The 19,517-nt window shown below is 53.9% G+C and overlaps 7 protein-coding genes across 7 annotated transcripts; 4 read left to right on the forward strand and 3 right to left on the reverse strand.

Annotated features, from left to right (window-relative positions):
- Window positions 1–794: 794 nt before the first annotated feature.
- On the forward strand, window positions 795–2,241 carry ASPSYDRAFT_40724 (putative ubiquitin conjugating enzyme (UbcC)). The gene is made up of 2 exons (XM_040846134.1): window positions 795–1,359; window positions 1,418–2,241. Exons 1-2 carry the CDS (start codon window positions 1,167–1,169, stop codon window positions 1,906–1,908), a joined length of 684 nt encoding a protein of 227 aa, XP_040705921.1. The 5' UTR covers window positions 795–1,166; the 3' UTR covers window positions 1,909–2,241.
- A 236-nt stretch (window positions 2,242–2,477) lies between these two features.
- On the reverse strand, window positions 2,478–5,076 carry ASPSYDRAFT_612917 (sodium:solute symporter family protein). Its single transcript, XM_040849966.1, has 3 exons — window positions 4,635–5,076; window positions 2,839–4,586; window positions 2,478–2,739 (listed from the first exon to the last, which is right to left on the reverse strand). Exons 1-3 carry the CDS (start codon window positions 4,714–4,716, stop codon window positions 2,497–2,499), a joined length of 2,073 nt encoding a protein of 690 aa, XP_040705922.1. The 5' UTR covers window positions 4,717–5,076; the 3' UTR covers window positions 2,478–2,496.
- A 278-nt stretch (window positions 5,077–5,354) lies between these two features.
- Window positions 5,355–6,976, forward strand: ASPSYDRAFT_170696 (LLM class flavin-dependent oxidoreductase). The gene is made up of 3 exons (XM_040843412.1): window positions 5,355–5,418; window positions 5,488–6,040; window positions 6,131–6,976. Exons 1-3 carry the CDS (start codon window positions 5,391–5,393, stop codon window positions 6,909–6,911), a joined length of 1,362 nt encoding a protein of 453 aa, XP_040705923.1. The 5' UTR covers window positions 5,355–5,390; the 3' UTR covers window positions 6,912–6,976.
- Window positions 6,971–8,160, reverse strand: ASPSYDRAFT_40727 (uncharacterized protein). The gene has a single exon (XM_040846135.1). It carries the CDS (start codon window positions 8,087–8,089, stop codon window positions 7,052–7,054), a length of 1,038 nt encoding a protein of 345 aa, XP_040705924.1. The 5' UTR covers window positions 8,090–8,160; the 3' UTR covers window positions 6,971–7,051.
- A 1,250-nt stretch (window positions 8,161–9,410) lies between these two features.
- On the forward strand, window positions 9,411–12,422 carry ASPSYDRAFT_145111 (MCM DNA helicase complex subunit MCM6; the record flags this gene model as incomplete). The annotated part of the gene is made up of 4 exons (XM_040841499.1): window positions 9,411–10,253; window positions 10,356–11,056; window positions 11,105–11,240; window positions 11,295–12,422. 4 exons carry the CDS (start codon window positions 9,411–9,413, stop codon window positions 12,420–12,422), a joined length of 2,808 nt encoding a protein of 935 aa, XP_040705925.1.
- A 524-nt stretch (window positions 12,423–12,946) lies between these two features.
- On the reverse strand, window positions 12,947–15,628 carry ASPSYDRAFT_55052 (putative DUF221 domain protein; the record flags this gene model as incomplete). Its single annotated transcript, XM_040848967.1, has 3 exons — window positions 12,947–13,788; window positions 13,846–14,244; window positions 14,308–15,628. 3 exons carry the CDS (start codon window positions 15,626–15,628, stop codon window positions 12,947–12,949), a joined length of 2,562 nt encoding a protein of 853 aa, XP_040705926.1.
- A 2,456-nt stretch (window positions 15,629–18,084) lies between these two features.
- ASPSYDRAFT_143983 (dipeptidase) lies at window positions 18,085–19,503 on the forward strand (the record flags this gene model as incomplete). Its single annotated transcript, XM_040841391.1, has 3 exons — window positions 18,085–18,304; window positions 18,368–18,527; window positions 18,606–19,503. 3 exons carry the CDS (start codon window positions 18,085–18,087, stop codon window positions 19,501–19,503), a joined length of 1,278 nt encoding a protein of 425 aa, XP_040705927.1.
- Between the last annotated feature and the right edge of the window lie 14 nt (window positions 19,504–19,517).

A 19,517-nucleotide genomic window follows, 5' to 3' on the forward strand; every position in this document is an offset into this window, starting at 1 on the left:
ACAAAGGCGTGAGGCCGGGAGACAGAAGCGATGGGCAGAGGAAGGATGAGACGGCGACTCCAGCGGACCAGCAGTTAGTAAGAAGTGGGACATCACAGACCGAGCAAGTAGTGGGTCGTCACCGCCCACCTCAGTGGTTTCTCTCGTCCTAACCAAATCGAGTGCCCGTATCATTAATTTTTTGCGTCTATCTGCGGAGTTCTGGCGCAAGGAAATGCCTGGTCTGGCCTGGCGATGAGTCAATCGTCCTCTCCGCAACGTTGTGCGACGCCATGCGTAGTGACGGCTCAAGCTAAGGTGACTAGAACCAGCCGCCCAAATTGCAACGCCAATTTCGGAAACGATGGCCCCCAAGCTCCAGCCCAGAACACTCCACTTGCGAACCTGGAAGTGAGGCTGGAACCTGGTCCTGAGTCTCATTGCACAGCTGCCTGAGCCTCGAGGTCCCCAGCGATGCGTTGCCGTTTGCCGTCCCGCATTCCAGCCGACCGCAAACCGGCCAGATTGATAAGGCCGGAGCGACGGTCACTCGGTCAAGGATGGGAGCAGATTGGCAAATTGGAGCAAAGGCTGCAAATAAACCCAGCTAGTGCGTGCATCCTGCGTCCTGCTCGTGACACGCTCACCTGTCGTCTACACCGTTTATTGGGCCCGAGGGTACACCGATGGGTGTGCTCATGGGCGCACAGACACGACCGACCACCGTTGTACAGAGTACGTTTGTAGATAGCAGTGGGTGCTAGAATACTAAGAATGATATACATTAGTAGTATAAGAAAACAACAGCTGCATGAATCCCCACTTAACGACCGTTTCCCCCCCGCTTTCTGACAACAGTCAGAGATTTAGAGGGCAGACCCGGAGAGGCCGAGCCTTTGCAGCGCCACTCCGGAACGTTCCGTTATCGGATCCTCGCCACGATCGCCTCAGGCTTGTCGGGGATGGGTTAATGGAAAGGCATGACTGATCTCGGATCTGCCTCTTAGCCGCCTCGCTTTCTTTGCTTTTTCTCGCCCCCTTTGTCCTCTGTCTCACTCAAGCCCTCTCCAACTCCTCAACACTCTTTCACCACCTTTTTGCGCCGTTGTTGTCTCACGTCTCCTTAACCGCCACCTTCTGTCTGCAGCGTCCGGCCCCGTCCTGCTTCTCTCATTGCCACCGTCACCATGGCTGAGCGTATTCTGATGAACGAGTTCAAGGCCCTCTCGCAAGAGCCGTGGGTGAACCTCGAGCTGAAGAACGACGACATCTTCAACTGGACGATCGGCTTGATCGTGCTGAACCCGGACTCCTTATTCTACGGCGGCTATTTCAAAGCCGCCATGAAGTTCCCTCCAAATTACCCATACTCGCCGCCAGGTACCCTTCCCTCAAACAACACATCTACACTAGGCAGCCACACTAACCCGTCCTCTAGAATTCCGCTTCCTCCGCCCCCTCTACCACCCAAACATCTACCCCGACGGCAAACTCTGCATCTCGATCCTGCACTCCCCCGGCGACGACGAAATGTCCGGCGAACTCGCCTCCGAGCGCTGGTCCCCCGCGCAGCGCGTCGAGTCCGTCCTGATCTCAATCCTCTCCCTGCTGGACGACGCGGAGGTCTCGTCCCCCGCAAACGTCGACGCGGGCGTTCTCCTCCGCAAGGAGCCCGAGCAGTATAAAGAAAGGGTGCGGAAATGCGTTGAGGACTCCAAGGCCGATATCCCCGAGGGATTTGAGATGCCGACGCACGAGAGCACGATTAAGGCCGCATCCAACAACAAGGCGGTTCTGCATGACGACTCGGACTTTTGGGCTGAGAGTGATGCGGACGATGATATGTTTAATGGGAGTGGAAGTGATCAGGAGGAAATTGACTCTGATGCGTTTGAGCAGGGGGATGAGTCGGCGAGTGACGATGAGTGAGGGAGTGAGTGTGGGAGGTGGAATAGAATGGGTGCGCCTGGCATATCAAATTTAGGTGATGGGCTTCATCTCTTAACAATGGGCCGGACGGAGGTTTTTCTTCTCAGTACAATTCGGCACATGTGGCATAGCGAGGCGCATTTCGGCATTTTTACGGTTTATATTATGATATCCAGCATTCGCGTTAGGAGGATTGCGTTGAAAATAAAGATTTCTCTTTTACAATTGAACTTCAGCAGTAGTCATGGCAGGAAATTAGCCGCAGTAGAGTCGGGATGACCACGCCTGTTCAGGTCGTTCTTAGACTTTCAAATAGATTATTTTCGTTCGTTTACTGACCCTAAAGTCCTTAAGAATATATAATCTCACCATCTACGCTAAACATTCGTAACAGACCTCAACACTCCAGACCTGCCTAATTGCGTGATGAATAGTCAAAATCGCATCTTACTTCATTTCTAATATGTCTAATTATGCCAATACTTTCTGCCAAGCCCTCTACCATGGTAACAATGCAGCAATCTATATACTTATTCCTAGTCCAGCCCTAAACCCAGTATTATAGCACATTTATAACCTTTAGTATGATCAAACTTTCGCCAAAACACCAATCTTCTCAGCAGAGGAGTCCAGCGCCCTGTTTTCAATAACCGTCCCCTCAGACTCAGATCCAGACCCAGATCCACCATCGTCACGCAAAAGTTTCCTCCTGGCAACAATCAAAACAGCCCACATCTGCTTCAACCCGCCATCAACAAGCGGATAGAAGATCGCCACGACGAGGGTGAACCACAGCCAGATAAGCGAGATGACAACCCAAGCGATGAAGAACTGCAGTAAAAGCGTTAGCTAGTTATCTAACAAACAGAACTTTAGATTAAAGAGGATAGGAAAAGGAAATGGAAAAGGAAAAAGTAAAAGGCAACGCACGCATTTCGAGAATACTATTCTTGCCCCGAACATCGGCAGGGGCCAGAGCAGGGCATGCCCTGTGACTGTAAAGACCGCCCAAAATGCAGCCCAGCGACTCATGCGCTTGAGATACTTGGCCTTTTCAGGTGTGAAGAGTGGTGTTTCTGTTTCTGCACCTGTATTTGTTTGCGTGTCTTGATTAGTGCCATGAGTTTTGTCCTTGGTCGAGGCCTCGCCTTCCTCCGCGGCGACCTGCTCAATGCGCCCAAGAACAGCCCAGTCGAACTCATGCTTCTGCAGAAGCGATATAATAACGGTAGTTGGAAGCGGGACAAAGAATGATGTGATGGTGCCAAATAGACAGGGAAGTGTCCCCCCCGTCGCGGCGACAGTGATCTCGCCGTAGTAGGCGTAAGCGGATCCGAACCAGACAGCTAGTCCACAGGCCATGCCGGCGATTGGGGAGATGATGGCAGCTTGTTTTGTCTGGCGTTTCCAGAGGAGGGCGAAGCATGTTGGGAACACTCCCGGGCAGGTGAATAGGCCGATCATGTAGAGGAGCCAGGACATGTCGACGCCGCCCTTGTGGAAGGCTGTTGCGAGGGTGGAGATGAACAGCGATGTAGCGACGACGCCGATATGCGACCACCGGAGTAACTGGGAGTTTGTGGGTGCTCTGTTGACGTATGTCCCGTAGATGTCGAAGGAGATGATGGAGCTGGTGGCGATCATTTGGGCTGAGGCGATGGAGGTCGTCGACATGAAGATTGTGACTAGGATAGCTCCTGCGCCGGCCTTGCCTGCGACTGCCTGCGCGACGTATGGAAGGACGAGACCTGCGCTGACTTCGCTGGAGGACATGGGGTTGGGGAAGGTCGGCCATGCAGAAGTCTTCTCGAGGGCTAGGGCTGCGAGGCCGACGATGGTGCCAAACGTCCAGGGCACAGAGAATGAAGCGACGCCGCCGAGGACGTATCCTGGGACTGCAGCTTCGAAGTCTGCGGAGAAGCCCTTCTGCCAGAACCCTGTGTCCATGAGGACGCCGCCGATGTTGCCGGTGATATGCAGGAGGCCGAAGTATAAGCATTGCTCGCTGCGCATGGTGAGATGGGAGCCCTGGTAGTTGCCAGCGACGGGCTTCTCTTTATCGGCTGTGACGACGGCGTCGAATAGCGCCCCGATTGATCCGATCTCGTTGACCGCGATGACCTTGATGGTGAACCAGCAGAGGATGATCATGATGATGAACGTGTGCACGTAGTCCGTCAGAAAAGTCGCCTTCAGCCCTCCAAAGTAGGTGTATACAGCCACCCCGAGAGGAAGCAAGTACGAGGACGCAACAACGTCCATGCCCGTCAATGCGCTCACACTTGTACTCGATCCGACAACCATACTCGTGAATACAAACGTGTTGTTCAGCAGGCAGAGGAAGATCCACAGCTGGTGCGCGGACTTGCCGTACCGCACCTTGATGATCTCCAGGAGCGTATGGGCGTTAGGAGCACGTCGCTTCGCTTGGATGGCAAGATACGCCATCAACGTTATCATCGTGCTGGCTGACGCTCCCCACCAGACACCGAGGGCGAGGCCGTAGTTGTATGTCAAGAGCGTCGCGCCCAGTAAGGCCGAACTGTACAGCCAGGACGATATCACTGCGCAAGACGTAAGGCCCGTACCGATGGTCCGGTTAGCAACCATGAACGTTTCGGTGCTGTTGGCGTCTTCATTGAAGGTCTTTTTTAGCATCTTAGTGACCCAAACCATGCCTATAGTAATCAGCTATACGTCTCAACTGGAGTGTGAAGCTTACTTACCGAGGGCAAAGGCCACCCCAAGGCCCACAACGACGCCATATCCTGCGCCCTGAGGTAGGGGAGGAGGTACTTGGCCTGACATTGGCGTTCAGCGTGCTCCGTATTGTTCCCGTTTATGGTCTTGAGCGATGTTAAAAAACAAAAGCTAAACGTCCATCTCAATCGAGCACCACGGCAGGCGTTTCTTTATGCCCTTGAGCAACTCATCGCTGCCCTCCAGCCGAGTTTGCACATTGTGTCTTCAAGCGCTCAAATGATGCAATCCAGATCAACTCCAACCGGCCGAGCTGAGCAGTGAGCACTGTTCTTGACTACGGTTGTTAAAAGGCTATACCAAGTCAAGCCGGCCCTGGCCGAAAGTTGGAGAAGCAAAGCTGCACGACTCGTTGGTGTATTATCTGATAGAAAGGCACGAATCATTCTCTTGTCTTGCTGTGCCGAAGGAGTGGTTGGGGGAGATTAATAGTATGGTGCGATCCGTGAGGAAGTTGAGGTGCTTGTAGCCCTATCAAACACCTCACCCAGTCTTTACTCTAGTAGACGACGGGTTTCAGGGCATCCTTGGCTGGGCCCCATACAGAGATCGTGTAAAAAGTTTTTGCTGTAATATTGCATGCTGGGATGGATATTCTTGCTCGTCATATAAATGTCCAATGCCCCTCAGATACAGGGTCATACATTAACCCTATGGAACAAGATTCATTCAAAATGGGCGAACAAACTCCAAAAAAACAATGGATTCTAAACGGCTTCAGCATGAGCACGCCGGGCCATCTGGCACCAGGTACGCGCCGTCCTTTGCATTAAAGAGGAGGGGGAAGGAAGAAAAGAACAACCCTAACTAACCAACCAGGCCTCTGGCGGCACCCACGCAACCGCAGCACCCAATACACAGACATAGAATACTGGACATCAATCGCCAAAGTCCTCGAGTCCGGCAAAATCCACTCCCTCTTCATCGCTGACGTCCTAGGCGCCTACGACGTCTACAAGGGCCCCGCCAACTTCAACCCGGGCCTCCCGGGCGTCGCCCAAATCCCCATCTCGGACCCCTTTCTCCCCGTAGCCGCGATGGCCGCCGTAACCAAGCACCTCTCGTTCGGGATCACCGCGTCCACGACGTACGAGAACCCGTTCCTGCTTGCACGGCGGTTCGCGACGCTCGATCATCTGACGAAGGGGAGGGTTGCGTGGAATGCTGTCACGAGTCACTTGGAGTCTGCGGCGAGGAATGTGGGTCTGGAGACGCAGATTGCGCATGATGAGCGGTATAAGATGGCCGATGAGTATTTGACGCTTACGTATAAGCTTTGGGAGGGATCGTGGAGGGACGATGCTGTTGTTAGGGATGAGGAGGGGGGTGTTTATGCGCTTCCTGGAAGGGTGAGGAGGATTGACCATAGGGGGTGAGCCCAGATACTCCCCGCATCTTACTACCGTTACTACCTCACGATGTAGCCCTAACTTTGTATGAAGTATGATCTGACAAGCTTCAGGGAATACTTCCGCTCAGCAGGCCCACTAACCACCGAACCTTCCATCCAACGCACCCCCTTCATCTTCCAAGCCGGCACCAGCACAGCTGGAAAGAATTTCGCAATAAAGCATGCCGAATGCATGTTTCTGGCCGGAATGGATCCGCAGGGAATACGCAAGTCCGTGGACGACATCCGGGCCCGCGCAGCTGAGCACGGTCGAGACCCCAACGGCATCAAGACCATCACGGGGATCTTCGTGGTCGTAGACGAGACTGACGAAAAGGCACGCGCCAAGTACGAGGATTACCTCGAGTATGTTGATCTCGAGGGCGCGGCGACGCTGTTCGGCGGCTGGACGGGGACGGATCTGTCGACGTTTAGCGAGGATGAGGATTTCAGATTCACGGGGCCTGGTGCGATTCAGAGTTTGGTGAATACTTGGACGGCGACGGTGCCTGGGACGGCGGGCCTGAAGTGGACGAAGACTCGGGTTGCGCAGGAGATTGCGCTGGGGGGTCCGCATGCACGGGCTATTGGGTCGCCGGCCACTGTGGCCGATATTCTGGAGCGGTGGATTGAGGAGAGTGGGATTGACGGGTTTAATCTGTCGTATGCGGTTGCGCCTGCGGACTTTGAGGACATCGTCAAGTACTTGCTGCCGGAATTGCGCAGGAGAGGCGTGTTCTGGGACGACTATGCTGCGTCTACTACGAGGGAGAACTTCTTGAATGACGGCTTAGGGCCTCGACTGAGGAGTGACCATCCGGGGTCTCAGTACAAGTGGTCTGCAGATAACTAGATATATAAGCAGATATGTACTTGATCTAGACACTATGTAGTATGCATGTCATTGTATGTCCTGAGCTTTTGCTGGTATAATCGGCCGTGGCCGGGGTATCAATCCCCTCCTAAATTCGTGACAATTACAACAGAACTGTATCAAACGTCGACCTCCGTGACCCGGGAGGTTGAAAATAACTCGGTTTCAAACGAGTCAACACCACGAAGAGGCTCGGCCAGCATCAGAAAACTAAACAGCGTTTCATTGTACTGGAACCGCAGATCCGGCCGTAGCTCTTTATGGATCTTCAGTAACTCACCCGTTGACCACCCGCGTTCCGGATCTTTCAGGTCTATGTCGCAGTTTTCTTCCAGGAGGTGCCATATAAAGCTCTCGCAGGCCGGATATCGGTCCAGCTCGTGTCTCTTGACGAGATTATTTAGGTAAACGAGAAAGCGCGCAGTCTTACTGGGGGAGTCTTGGTAATCCCAAAGCGCGGCGGTGATGTATATTAGAGCGGCGGTGCGGGTAATTTCTTGTGTCGGCACGTTGCGAACAACGTACATGCGGGAGTCTTCGGGGACGCGGGAGGGGCGGGGCCCGCTGGACAGTAGAGAGAAGAGGGGGCTATCCATTTGGAAAGCAGTGCGGCGTTGTGGAACGGAGACGAGGTATTTTTCATCGTTATGAGACTGCATCAAACCTTCTGCTGCGCGGAGGAATGTTACGAGCCATTCTTGGCCGTCTTCCCAGCGGGCTGGAGTTTGCCGGGGATGGGGCATCATGACATATCTGGTGTAATGGAGAAAGACTTCGGCAAGCCCGCTAGTGCGAGGACGCGTACGCAGAATCTGTATCGCATGCTCTTCGTGGGCCCTAGCTTTCTCTTTGCTTCCAAACCTGTCTTCGTGGAGGGCTTGGCCGGCAAGTGCCATTGCTAGACTGTCACCGTCGATTTTGATCCGGCCGCTTACAGCGTCCTCGACGCCTTTTGTGCCGCTGGATAAATGATATTCGATCTCCCGGCTGTTGCTATGGCCGTATAATTGGGCCTTCCACCGGGCGCAATATGATAGAATGACCGCTTGAAATGATAACGGATGGTTCATTGCTGTTTTAAAGGCGCACTCCTTGAGATATTTATTCTGACCCGACCAGTATGTCAGTTTATTCGTCCAGTAGTCTGCAAGTTCCATATCTGCGGGTGAGGTTATCGGAAGGCTTTCGAAAGGATCTTTTCTCGAGGCGTCTAGTATGGTGGCGGGTGATGGCACGTAGGCGCTGTCCGATGCGTCGGATTTTGACCTCGCGGGGGTTCTTGTGCTTTTGGCGTCGGGCTTACAGTCGAACGGGATGTGTGTTAGCGCAAACGCACAGAAATCAAGTAGAACATGGTTTGACCTACTGAGCTCAAAATGGGCGTGGAAACTCGACGGCGAGAAGGTGTAAGATCGAGGGGTTGGACATCTCCCGTCTCCGGCAACTCTGCCTGCCTCTGCTCCCAGGGAAGATATGGAAACAGCCCGTTCACTTTCCGGTCGCTGCTATGCCGGGAGTGCGAATGCCGCTGTTGCTTCCGCTTCTCCTGGACATGGTGTCGCATCACATGGGCGCGCTTTTCGCGGGAGGACGAATTCGAGTCGACGAAGTAAAAAGTCTGGCTTTTGGACGTCTCATCGTTCCGCTTCTGCCGTTTAAGCCTCAGGTTCTGGAGGTCTTCGCTGGCGCTCCCTGACGAAACAACATGTTAGGGACTCATGAATTGACAATCAAAGCAAGAGCAGTAGAATGCTCGGTGACCAACGCCGTAGATGAGAATCAGAGAAACCGGCACGTGGTGCAGACACGGTCTCAGTTTGAAGGGGATCGGCCGAGAGGCACCTGTCGGTGGCCATAGCTGCGGGGGAGCAATTGAAGGGCGGAACGGGGAGGGAGGGCCGTCACGACTTCATATTTGGGGTTCGCCCAAGAAGCAGAAAGGTCATCGACGGGGGGTGGTTCCCCAGAGGGACGCAGCCGCTTCGCTTATCTGTGTCTGCTGCATTCCAGCAGGGCACCCTTCGCTCCAGGGACGAGTGCGACAGCAGCAGCAGTAGCGCAAGCCGGAGGAGTGGGGAGGGGTGGGAACAAATCGACAGCTCAGAGACCTTCGGATCGCAAACATTTCCTGGCGGGATTATTGGACGACGAGCTGCCTCCACTGCCACCGTCCTGGCGCTTTCCCCCATTTTCCTCGCGCTCATCCGCTCAGACCTTGTCGGCCCCGCCAGATGAAGTCTAGCGGCTTCGCACCGGAGGCCCGTGAGCATAGCCAGCAGTGCTGATGTCAGCAGAAACCACTTTACGCGTCGGCGCATAATATTTCCGCCCGACGCGTTTCGTGTCTCGGACGCGTCCCGCAGAAATCAACGATCAACAGCCTCAACCCTGCCAGAGAATCAAAGATACCCCTCGAACACCCATTGCGGCCCCGATACCACCCCGTTCCCTCCGGCCTCGCTTGGGCCCTTCACCACCATGTCCTCGCTTTTCGACGCCGTCCTCCAGTCCGAGCTGGGCTCAACCGCCGGCTCTCGAGACGACCGAGGGCTTCATTCAGACGGCCTGCCCAGCTCCCGCCCACAACCACTCTCTGAGAGCAATGCTCCCATGAGCGATGCGAATGCCTTCCCTGATGATCAGGTTGCAGAGACAAATGGCTCGACGACCACCCGGCTGCGAAATCCATATGTCCCCGGCCCGCCCCCGGTGGTTGATTTGGCTGGTGAAAAGGTACAGCAGGCCTTTGAAGAACTGCTGGAAAACTACCAAGAAGAAGCTGCACCGAGACCACATCCTCCGCCATCTTCAGCGTCCCTGACCGACAAATACTACATTGCTCAGATCCATGGAATGGCGAAATGGGAATTGTCTACGCTTTATGTTGACTTTACACACCTCACCTCTCTCGATAACCCAATTCTGGCGGATGCGATAGCAAACCAGTACTATCGATTCCAGCCGTTCCTCGTCAAGGCACTCCATAACTTGATTGCAAAATACGAGCCTGAATACTTTATGTCTCATCGTCAGGCCACTAGCAGTGTCTCATCCCAGGCTGGCACCTCCATGATGGCCGGCAACTCCAGCGTATCCGACGACCCCAAATTGGCACGGACAATCCGCGAGAAGACTCGGCACCAGCAGACCGATAAGCTGTTTTCCCTAGCATTCTACAATCTCCCTCTTGTCTCCAGGCTGCGACAGCTTCGAACTTCACAAATTGGAAAGCTGCTCTCCGTTTCCGGTACTGTCACTCGCACATCTGAAATCCGACCAGAATTATCCCTCGGAACCTTCATCTGTGAAGGCTGCAGAACAGTTGTCTCCAACGTCGAGCAAACATTCCGCTACACACAACCCACACGGTGCCCGAACAGTACCTGCGGAAACACTCTTGGATGGCGCTTGGATATCGGAAAGAGCACATTTGTTGACTGGCAGAAGGTAAAGCTACAAGAGTCGTCCCACGAAATCCCAACCGGCAGTATGCCGCGGACTATGGATATCATCCTCCGTGGTGAAATGGTCGACCGCGTCAAGGCTGGTGAGCGTTCTATCTTCACCGGTACTCTCATTGTTATTCCCGATGTCAGCCAGCTGGGTCTACCAGGTGTTCGACCTGAGGCAGTGCGCGACAACACCTCCTTCCGCGGTAACGATGCTGGCGGCTCAGGAGTCAGCGGGCTGAAGGCGCTTGGTGTAAGAGACTTGACCTATCGGTTGGCTTTCTTGTCGTGCATGGTTACTCCTGATACAACAACCCCTGGTCAACAAACGAACCAGCAACTGAGCGGCCAGTCTAACAGAATCCTTGGCTCTCTCAACCAGAACCCCGACCCAGAGCCTAATGATGATAAGGCACAAGAAGCATTCCTTCAGAGCCTGAGTCCGTCAGAGGTCGAGAATCTGAAGAGCATGGTTCATTCAGAGTACATCTACTCTCGCTTGGTGGATTCCATGGCCCCTATGATCTACGGCCATCGTCAGATTAAGAAGGGTCTACTTCTGCAGCTTGTAGGAGGTGTGGCCAAGACGACTGAGCAGGAAAGCTTGCAACTTCGTGGTGATATCAACATCTGTGTTGTTGGTGACCCATCAACAAGTAAAAGTCAATTCTTGAAGTAAGCTCTTACAACCAAATATACTCTTCCCCTACTAACCACGACTAGGTATATCTGCTCCCTACATCCCCGCGCTGTCTACACCAGTGGTAAAGCTTCATCCGCCGCCGGTTTAACTGCATCGGTCGTGAAGGACGCCGAAACTGGAGAATTCACCATCGAAGCCGGTGCTCTCATGTTAGCTGTATGGCACCCACCCCAATGACCCAATCAATAAACGGAATGCTAACTCATTTAGAACGGCGGCGGCATCTGCGCGATCGACGAATTCGACAAGATGGACATCGCCGACCAAGTCGCAATCCACGAAGCAATGGAACAACAAACCATCTCCATCGCCAAAGCCGGCATCCACACCACGCTCAACGCACGCGCCTCAATCCTCGCAGCCGCAAACCCCATTGGCGGCCGCTACGACCCCAAAACCACCCTCCGCGCCAACCTCAACTTCTCCGCCCCGATCATGTCGCGTTTCGATCTCTTCTTCGTCATCCGCGACGAACCCAACGCCGAAGTCGACCGCAACCTCGCCGACCACATCGTCAACGTCCACATGAACCGCGACGAGGCCGTCGAGCCCGAGTTCAGCACCGAGCAGCTCCAGCGCTACATCCGGTTCGCGCGCACCTTCCGCCCCGTCTTCCGCGATGAGGCCAAGACCCTCCTCGTCGAGAAGTACAAGGAGCTTCGCGCGAACGATGCACAAGGCGGGATGGGCCGCTCCTCGTACCGTATCACAGTGCGTCAGCTTGAATCGCTGATTCGGTTGTCCGAGGCCATTGCAAAGGTCAACTGCGTTGAGGAGGTCGTGCCCAAGTTCGTCCGCGAGGCATACGATCTCCTCCGGCAGAGTATCGTCACTGTCGAGAAAGACGACGTCGAAGTCGACGATGACGAAGACACTGCCGCCGCCGCCGCTGCAGTTGCAGATGCCGAAAACGACGATGAAATGCCGGATCGCGACCGAGACGGTGACAGCCCCATGCGCGAGGACGGCGGTGCCCCGACTGATCAAGCCGCTGAGTCACGCCCCGCCAAGACAAAGATCACATACGACAAGTACATGAAGATCCTGAACCTGGTGGTGCGACGGATCCGCGAAGACGAAGCAGCTGCAGGGGAAGGTGTCGAGCAGGAAGACCTGGTTGTGTGGTACCTCGAGCAAATTGAATCAGATCTGAACAGCGAAGAGGATCTGCAGAGGGAGCGCGGCCTCGCGTCTAAGGTCCTCAAGCGCATGGTCAAGGATAACATCCTGATGCCGATTCGCGGGGAGGGACTTGTTGATGTTAATGAGACTTCGGAGATGCAGGCCGGCAAGACGATTTACGTGCTGCATCCGAACTGCGCGATTGATGAGGAGTGAATACTACTGTCCGATTAGGTTCATCTGGTGGAAAAGCGGGTGAGCATATGATAAATATGTGCACGGAGTCGGTGGAGTGTGTTCTGGTTATGAGTGACGATGCTCTGATACTTCTTTTATTTGTTATATCCTATCCAAGTACAGTAATTTGTCATGACATGTCATAGATCGTTAGTTATGTTATATGTATCGGACTGGGTGCATGGGTTGGTTTACTCATGAAAATTGATCGATAAAATTTCTTCAACTCAGCATAGCTTTCTGTTGCTCTAATACTTCAAGATTTGGAACTACTGCTACTACAGTGGAAAGGTATCTTTGAAACACATGTATTATTATTATCAAATCTCCAACACAAGAAAATATAATATATTCCCAACAAATCCCACCCTAGATGGTCGTGCATGCGTTCGTCAACCATCAGACACCTGGGTATCAAATATATCAAATATCGAAAAAAGGAAACAAGGGAGTCATTGACATTACAAAGTTTCCCCTAGCCGAGTGGTTTATAATTGTTTAGCTTAGTAGTAGATCTTCTCTTCGTAGATCGGAGGGTTGCCGCCATCGACATCCCAGTGGATCTTGTTCTTCTCGTCCAGCCAAGCATCCGCATCGGTAATGGGGATGACACGGCCGGTGTGCTGGATCTCCTGGGCACTGATGCCCATCTCGTCACGGGGGATCCAGAGAAGAGGGGGCTGGGCACCAATTGCCGGGTGGAAGTAAGCGTGCGACTCGACCTCGGGTGAATAAGTGGCCGCGTCCGCGCCGTTGGGAATCCACTCGCGCAGCTGATGGTATCCAGCGTACTTGTCGGGGCGGAAGTACTTGACCAAGAAGTTGGCCTGAGGTTCCACAGGGGTGGCGTGGGTGATTCCCTTCTCGGCATTGTCGACGTCCGCGCCGTTCTCGTGGCCGTTCTCGACGCCGTTGGCTGGGGAGCCGGCGGTAATGCCGTGGTCTTCGACCTTGGTGTCGTTGTAGGGAATGCCCTCACGGCGGAGGAGGGATTCCTCTTCGGCCTCTAGGTTCTTGGGGAGGTAGTTGATGAGGGGCTCGAGGGCAGCATTGAGAGAGATGTGGTAGATGATCATGGTAATGAGGAGAATGATCATGAGGATCAGGGGTCCAAGAGCGATTCGCCGGGCACCAGTCGCGATGGCGAAAAGACCGATCAGGCAGACCACAAGCAGATAGCACCCAACAGTGATTTGCTGCAATCCGCGGGTAAAGCATTTGCCCTGCACGTCAATGTCTGCATTGGAGACATATAGCAAGTTGTAGCGGTAAGCAAAGTAGAAAAGGTAAAGGCCGATGGTTGCGAAGCCCAGAACCAATGGTGCAATGCATGAGTACGTAATTGCTAAATACGGTCAGCTAAGTCATGTCGAGATTGATGGGGCAATTACGCAATACGCACCAATAACGGACAATAGTGTGAAGATAGGGTACACCGTTCCCCAGCCCAAACCTGCAAGAGTCGACCAGCGGGTGTACATCTTGCGAGGAGTGTTATCCAAGAATGTGCCGAGGATCTTTCCAACAATCAAACCGCCAATCTGCAAGAGAGCGCCAGAACTGAACGACAATCCCTGGAGAATGATATATGAGATGTAGAAGTTCGAGGCTGTGGGAATCTTTTTGGCGAGCAAAGAGGCAGCAGAGGTAGGGTCCTCAATGATCTTCGTAGCGACGCTAGTGGCAGATGAAGCAAGCGTAACAACCAAGAACACCTGGACCACCTGGAAGAAAAAGTAAAAGTTCTGGGTTGTCAATTCGACCTGTGCCAAGCTAGGAGCACCACCAATCTTTGCCATCACTACAAGAAAGAGGAACGTCTGTCAGCTCAAAGTCTAGTTAACGGCCCAGGTAGTAAACTTACATCGGAGAATGATAGGGAGCAGCGCCATGAGAACGGCCATCAAAATGGTGGGAAGAAGACCAGTAATGGCACCCAAGATCCAATCGGGCACATGAGTGATGAATTTGAGGAAAGGAACCATGTCAGTCAAATTGTTAATGTTGGAAAGGGCGCCAACAAAGGCAGTGGGAATAGCCCAGAAGATGACCAGCGCGCCGACAAATGCACAAGAAGCGGCATAACGGATTATACGCTCCCACCACTTGATGCGCAGGTTGGACCAGATGACCTGGGTCGGGTCCAAACCGATATACCGAGGGGCCATGTGCAGAGGAAGGTTGTGAGCCACGGACTGATAGGCCAGTTGCGCATCTGCCTGGGTGTAAAATTCGACAAAAACGGATGAAACCAGCTTGGCCTCGCCTGCTCGGTGCTTCGCCTGGAGTTCCTCGATTTCCGGGGTGAGGCGTTCGATTTCGGACCGGGCCCAGTTGATGGTATCGACCTTCTTTCCGATGATTGGCTTGAGGCGGTGCGTAGGGCGGTCCTTGGGCTTGACCCAGCGCGCGGCAACGGAGCCAGACTCGCCATCATCTTCAGCGGCCTCGGTGGTAGCTGGTTGTTCCTCGGCGTTTCCTCCCTTTTTCAGGGCCTTTAGTCGGGCACCGTTGGCCATTCGGATCAGTTTGGTCTCCGCGGCTTCGAGCTTGATACCGGCAGCTTCGCGCTCGTCGACCTTCTCGGCCAGTTCCTTGGTGTCGGTAGTAAGCCAGACATTCTTGACCTTGTTCACGCCAAACATCTCGCGAATTTTATCGGTACTCAAGTAGTCTTGAGGAACGGTCGTGAAAAGGACGGTGCGCGAGGATAGGCGGGTTGCGTAAGAGCGAGAAAGCGAGTACGCCTGGCGCAGGTTGATGTAGAAGATGCTCTCACGAGTGATAGTGAAGAAAACAAACCCAACGAAGACCCACGCAACGAGAGCGTGGGCGAAGAGGCGCGCATATCTCGTCTCGTGGACGTTGGAGAAACTCAGAAGGTCCAATTGTACGTTCCCACCACCGCCGGTGGCATTGATTGGGAACAAAATTGGGAAGGTGATACAGGCGCCGACGAAGCAGATGACGGTCATGAGTTTGAGGAAGCGCAGTAGGAGATAGGCATCCATAGAGTGGTGTTGCAACACATATTCGTCGGGCAGTTTGTACATATCTTTAAGCCAACTCAAGAGCCCAGTCGATGACGGAGGGGTACGTTCCGACTGTCGCAGAGACCCAAGGTAGGTACGGGGCATATACATGCGGCGCTCGCTGCGTCTCAAGATCACGAAGAGGATGACCATCGCGACCGCGACAACGAGGGCGGGCACGAGGACGGTGACGAGACTGGAGGCCGAGTTGGAGGCAGCTTGGGGGTCCTCGTTGTCCTGCCATGGTCAGACATGCTGGGTACACGACCGAGCTCGATTAATTGGCAATACTTACAGCCATGGTGAAGGTTGTTGACCGTCGGCGACGGTGTTCAACTCAGGAATAGCTTGATATGAGGACGATTGATGGCGAGCTCAGGGGCCAAGCCGCAGCACAAGTAGTCGACCGATCGATGAAGACCACCAGAAGGAACGATGGGGCTGAATTAAAATGCGAGAAAGAATGGAAGGGGTTATATAACTAATGAAATAAGAAAGCCAAAGAATGGATTCACGGTCGGAAAAATGAGCGAAGCGAGAGGGGCAGACCCAGGACTGGAAGATGGCCACGCAGGAAAAACAAACGCAGAGAGAAAAAGCAAACCTAAAGAGCGATAAAAGAGTGGAATGCAGCTCTGGGCCAGTCAGGTCGCAGGGATCCGTGGATGAAACGAAAGAGGGTGATGACGACTCGAGACAGCTGCGAGGTTGAAATTGAAGTCTGGCTCGAGCCAGCCGTGCGATCGTCGATGCCGCCAAGGACTTTCCTGACTTTACTCGACACGCTGCATTACAACACTACGACAGAGGATCAGGACAGGAACAGGAACAGGAACAGACAAGCAACAGCAACAGAATGATAGCTGTTCCTGGCTGAAGTCCGACTGAATATTCACGATATTGCGAACACGTTCCCAGCATCAAGATCTTTCAAATGAGATCCAAATCAAAGTTCCAATAGATCGTCCCCTAGCGCGCCCTTAGTGCGACTCGAGCGCTCTCCATGTGGCGAATTCACTCCCTTCTCTCTGGATACAGAGGACCAGTCGACCAAAGAACAACTTCCTGTCTTCATCTCTTCTTGATCCTGATATCATCTCCCACTGTTCGCGTCTCCAGTACAGCCAGTGTTGCACCGTTCGTGTTGTATTTTCTATGCTCAATGTGACGTCTGCCAATACGCAATCACATGACAGCTCATTCCGGCGAGCCAGGGATATTCCCTGGAACCAGATCCCCAGAATACCCTGTCGGAAATGCTGCTGACTGCCCTCGATGATGTACGGAGTATTCGTGGCTGCCATGATCAACGCTTGGCCCATCTACCTCGAACTATCGGCAAGATTGAACTCTGTCAGGCGGGCTCCTGCCCCCCAACTCTCCAGATTGCCTTTCATATGAGGCTGTCGCTTGGTTAAGCTGAAATCCCAGGCTGAACTCGACCCACGCTTTATGGCGTTGATCTCCATTATCTGAGCCGCGATTGCGAGTTGCTCAACAGTCAACACGAGAGTGGGTTTTGGACTGGGCAGTGGACACGAACCTCGGTGATTCCGTAAAGTTTTTTTTTGGGCGGTGCCACGAACCACGGGATGAAGCATGCTCGCACATTGGATCGTGAGGTCGAGCACCAGTGTACCACCCTTCCAAATTCTCAGCTCCCGGAACCACGGTCACTACTCGGGCACGAACCTCAATCGGGCTTCAGCATCTGCACTGGCGACCACATCGCTCGGCTGAGATTTCCTCATCCACTCCTCTCCCAGCCTCGGTCCGTGTCCACACTGTACCGCCACTGTGGCGTTCATGGTGTGGCGTCAGCCCTCCGCTGACTCCACTCTCATCTAGTGGATTATGGGTTTCCTGGAATCGCGATTGCTTCCACTTTCCAACTGTTGCATGACTGCATCAGGAATGTCGACCGGAAATTTTTTTCAGAAGCATTGCTGCCCGTCGGAGTCCACGAGACATGCGCGAGCTAGGATTTCGGGGGTACCCCTACCTCCCACAGAGTCGAGTATCCCTTGTTGGTTCATCCCAAAGTCTAACATGCAGATTATAGAGGTCCAATCGTAGGAAACCCTTACATTCTGTACGGTCGAGTTGTGAAAGCTCAATTTCAAGTACTTGGTTTCCTTGTTTTTGCGCATTGTCAAAGCTTTTGGAGAAGTCCGTGCAATGGATAACCAAGTATTGACAGCTGAGACTGGTGATTACTGGAGAGCCAATGACTCGGCCGGTCCCGAGCTTCGACCGAAACAGGAAGTCCGAGTGACGCAAGAGTCAAGGAAGAACGCGAGCAACGAAGTACTCCGTACGTACGAAATTAGTTCACCATCAAGGTGCTCCCCGGCCTCCGCGCACAGCAATGTCGCTTGGCCAATGAAGGGATGCCAACTGGTGGCGGGAATTCATGTAGATTGGCAGGCCGCAGGAAGTCGTACCAGAGTCTTGGCCTTGGAGTCTGGAGTCTGAAGGTGTGCTCCCGCACCGGATCATGTGCGGTCCCGCGGGCATCTGACATCAGCATCTTATCAATTCATTGTAAGTTATCGTTGTCAATCCTGCGGTTTATCAGCGCTGGTACAGTAGTCGACTGTCTCGCGACGATGCCGCCATTACTGCCGACGGAGAAAGACGCTGCAGATCTGCGCCAGCACCAGGCATCCCCACCGGTCGCTGAGCCCGTTGAACCGTCCTCCTGGAAACGGCGGGCGCTTGGCCTGGTCGCTGTTGGACTGGTCGCCTGCTATGGCATCGCCCATCTTTCGCCGTGTCACACCCGACTCGACCCCGTCGAGCAGGTCTTACAGCTGCAGCCGTTGACTGGTAAGTACACCGTACACCGTAGGAAAACCGTCGCACTTAAAGATACGCTAATCGACAATCCAGACGGCCACAATGACTTTGCGGAATTCATTCGCAGCTATTACAACAACCATATCTACCAGAGCAATTTCTCCGACAAGATCGAACTGCCCGGCCAGGTCGATTCCCCTCGTCTAGAAAAAGGCCGCGTCCGGGGGCAATTCTGGAGCGTCTATGTCGCTTGGTACGTCTTCACACCGTATCTGCAGCTTTTACCTTTACCGCATCTATACCAAACATAAACTAACGGCAACTCCCCCAGCAACGAAAGCTCACCATCACCCAACTACGAATACATCCACGACACCCTGCAGCAGATCGACCTCATCCACCGTCTCGCAACCCTCTACCCAGAGCACCTCGCCCTCGTCCCCAACACCACCGCCTTCCACCACACCTTCAAGGCCTCACCCACTCGCATCGCCTCCTTCCTCGGCATAGAGGGCCTCCACCAGATCGGCTCCTCCGCATCCGCCCTCCGCCTCTACCACTCCCTCGGCGTGCGCTACGCAACCCTCACCGGCTTCTGTCACAATGAATACGCAGACAGCGCGTCGCCGGCCCATCCCCTGCACAACGGTCTCTCCTCTGCGGGTCGCCATATGGTTCTCGAGATGAACCGCCTCGGTATGGCTGTTGATCTCGCGCACGTCAGCGTAAAGACAATGCATGATACCTTGGACACGACAAAGGCTCCTGTCATTTTCTCACACTCCTCCGCCTACGCCCTGTGTAACCACCCGCGCAATGTCCCTGATGATATCCTCCGCCGTCTGGCTGAGAACGGCGGCGTCGTCATGATTACTTTCTTCCCGGAGTATACCCGCTGCGACAGCGACAGCGACAACTCCGATGAGCCCGAGCCCAAGTCCGACGGCGCAACACTCTCCGACGTCGCCGACCACATCCAGTACGTGGGCGAGATGATCGGGTATAAGCACGTCGGACTCGGATCAGACTTTGACGGGATGGGCTCGGCGGTGCGCGGGCTGGAGGATGTAAGCAAGTACCCCGATTTGATTCGGGAGTTGTTAAGGCGAGGTGTAGGTGTTAGGGATGTTGCGGGTGTTATTGGCGGGAATGTGCTCCGGGTTATGGCGGATGTTGAGGATGTTGCGGTGGAAATGGTTAAGGAGGGGGTGAAGCCGTTAGAGGATTAATCTATTCACCTGGT

This window comes from Aspergillus sydowii (assembly GCF_001890705.1).
Source record: "Aspergillus sydowii CBS 593.65 unplaced genomic scaffold ASPSYscaffold_2, whole genome shotgun sequence".
Taxonomy (NCBI): Eukaryota; Fungi; Ascomycota; class Eurotiomycetes; order Eurotiales; family Aspergillaceae; genus Aspergillus; species Aspergillus sydowii.

Bases quoted from the DNA above. Each gene is read 5' to 3' on its own strand.
- ASPSYDRAFT_612917 (XM_040849966.1), bottom strand. From the start codon at position 4,716: ATGTCAGGCCAAGTACCTCCTCCCCTACCTCAGGGCGCAGGATATGGC. The intron at 4,587-4,634 runs GTAAGTAAGCTT...TGATTACTATAG, and splicing joins TGGGGTGGCCTTTGCCCTCG to GCATGGTTTGGGTCACTAAG. The intron at 2,740-2,838 runs GTGCGTTGCCTT...CTTTTACTGCAG, and splicing joins GAATAGTATTCTCGAAATGC to TTCTTCATCGCTTGGGTTGT.
- ASPSYDRAFT_40727 (XM_040846135.1), bottom strand. From the start codon at position 8,089: ATGGAACTTGCAGACTACTGGACGAATAAACTGACATACTGGTCGGGT.
- ASPSYDRAFT_170696 (XM_040843412.1), top strand. From the start codon at position 5,391: ATGAGCACGCCGGGCCATCTGGCACCAG. The intron at 5,419-5,487 runs GTACGCGCCGTC...CTAACCAACCAG, and splicing joins GCCGGGCCATCTGGCACCAG to GCCTCTGGCGGCACCCACGC. The intron at 6,041-6,130 runs GTGAGCCCAGAT...GACAAGCTTCAG, and splicing joins AGGAGGATTGACCATAGGGG to GGAATACTTCCGCTCAGCAG.
- ASPSYDRAFT_40724 (XM_040846134.1), top strand. From the start codon at position 1,167: ATGGCTGAGCGTATTCTGATGAACGAGTTCAAGGCCCTCTCGCAAGAG. The intron at 1,360-1,417 runs GTACCCTTCCCT...CCCGTCCTCTAG, and splicing joins TTACCCATACTCGCCGCCAG to AATTCCGCTTCCTCCGCCCC.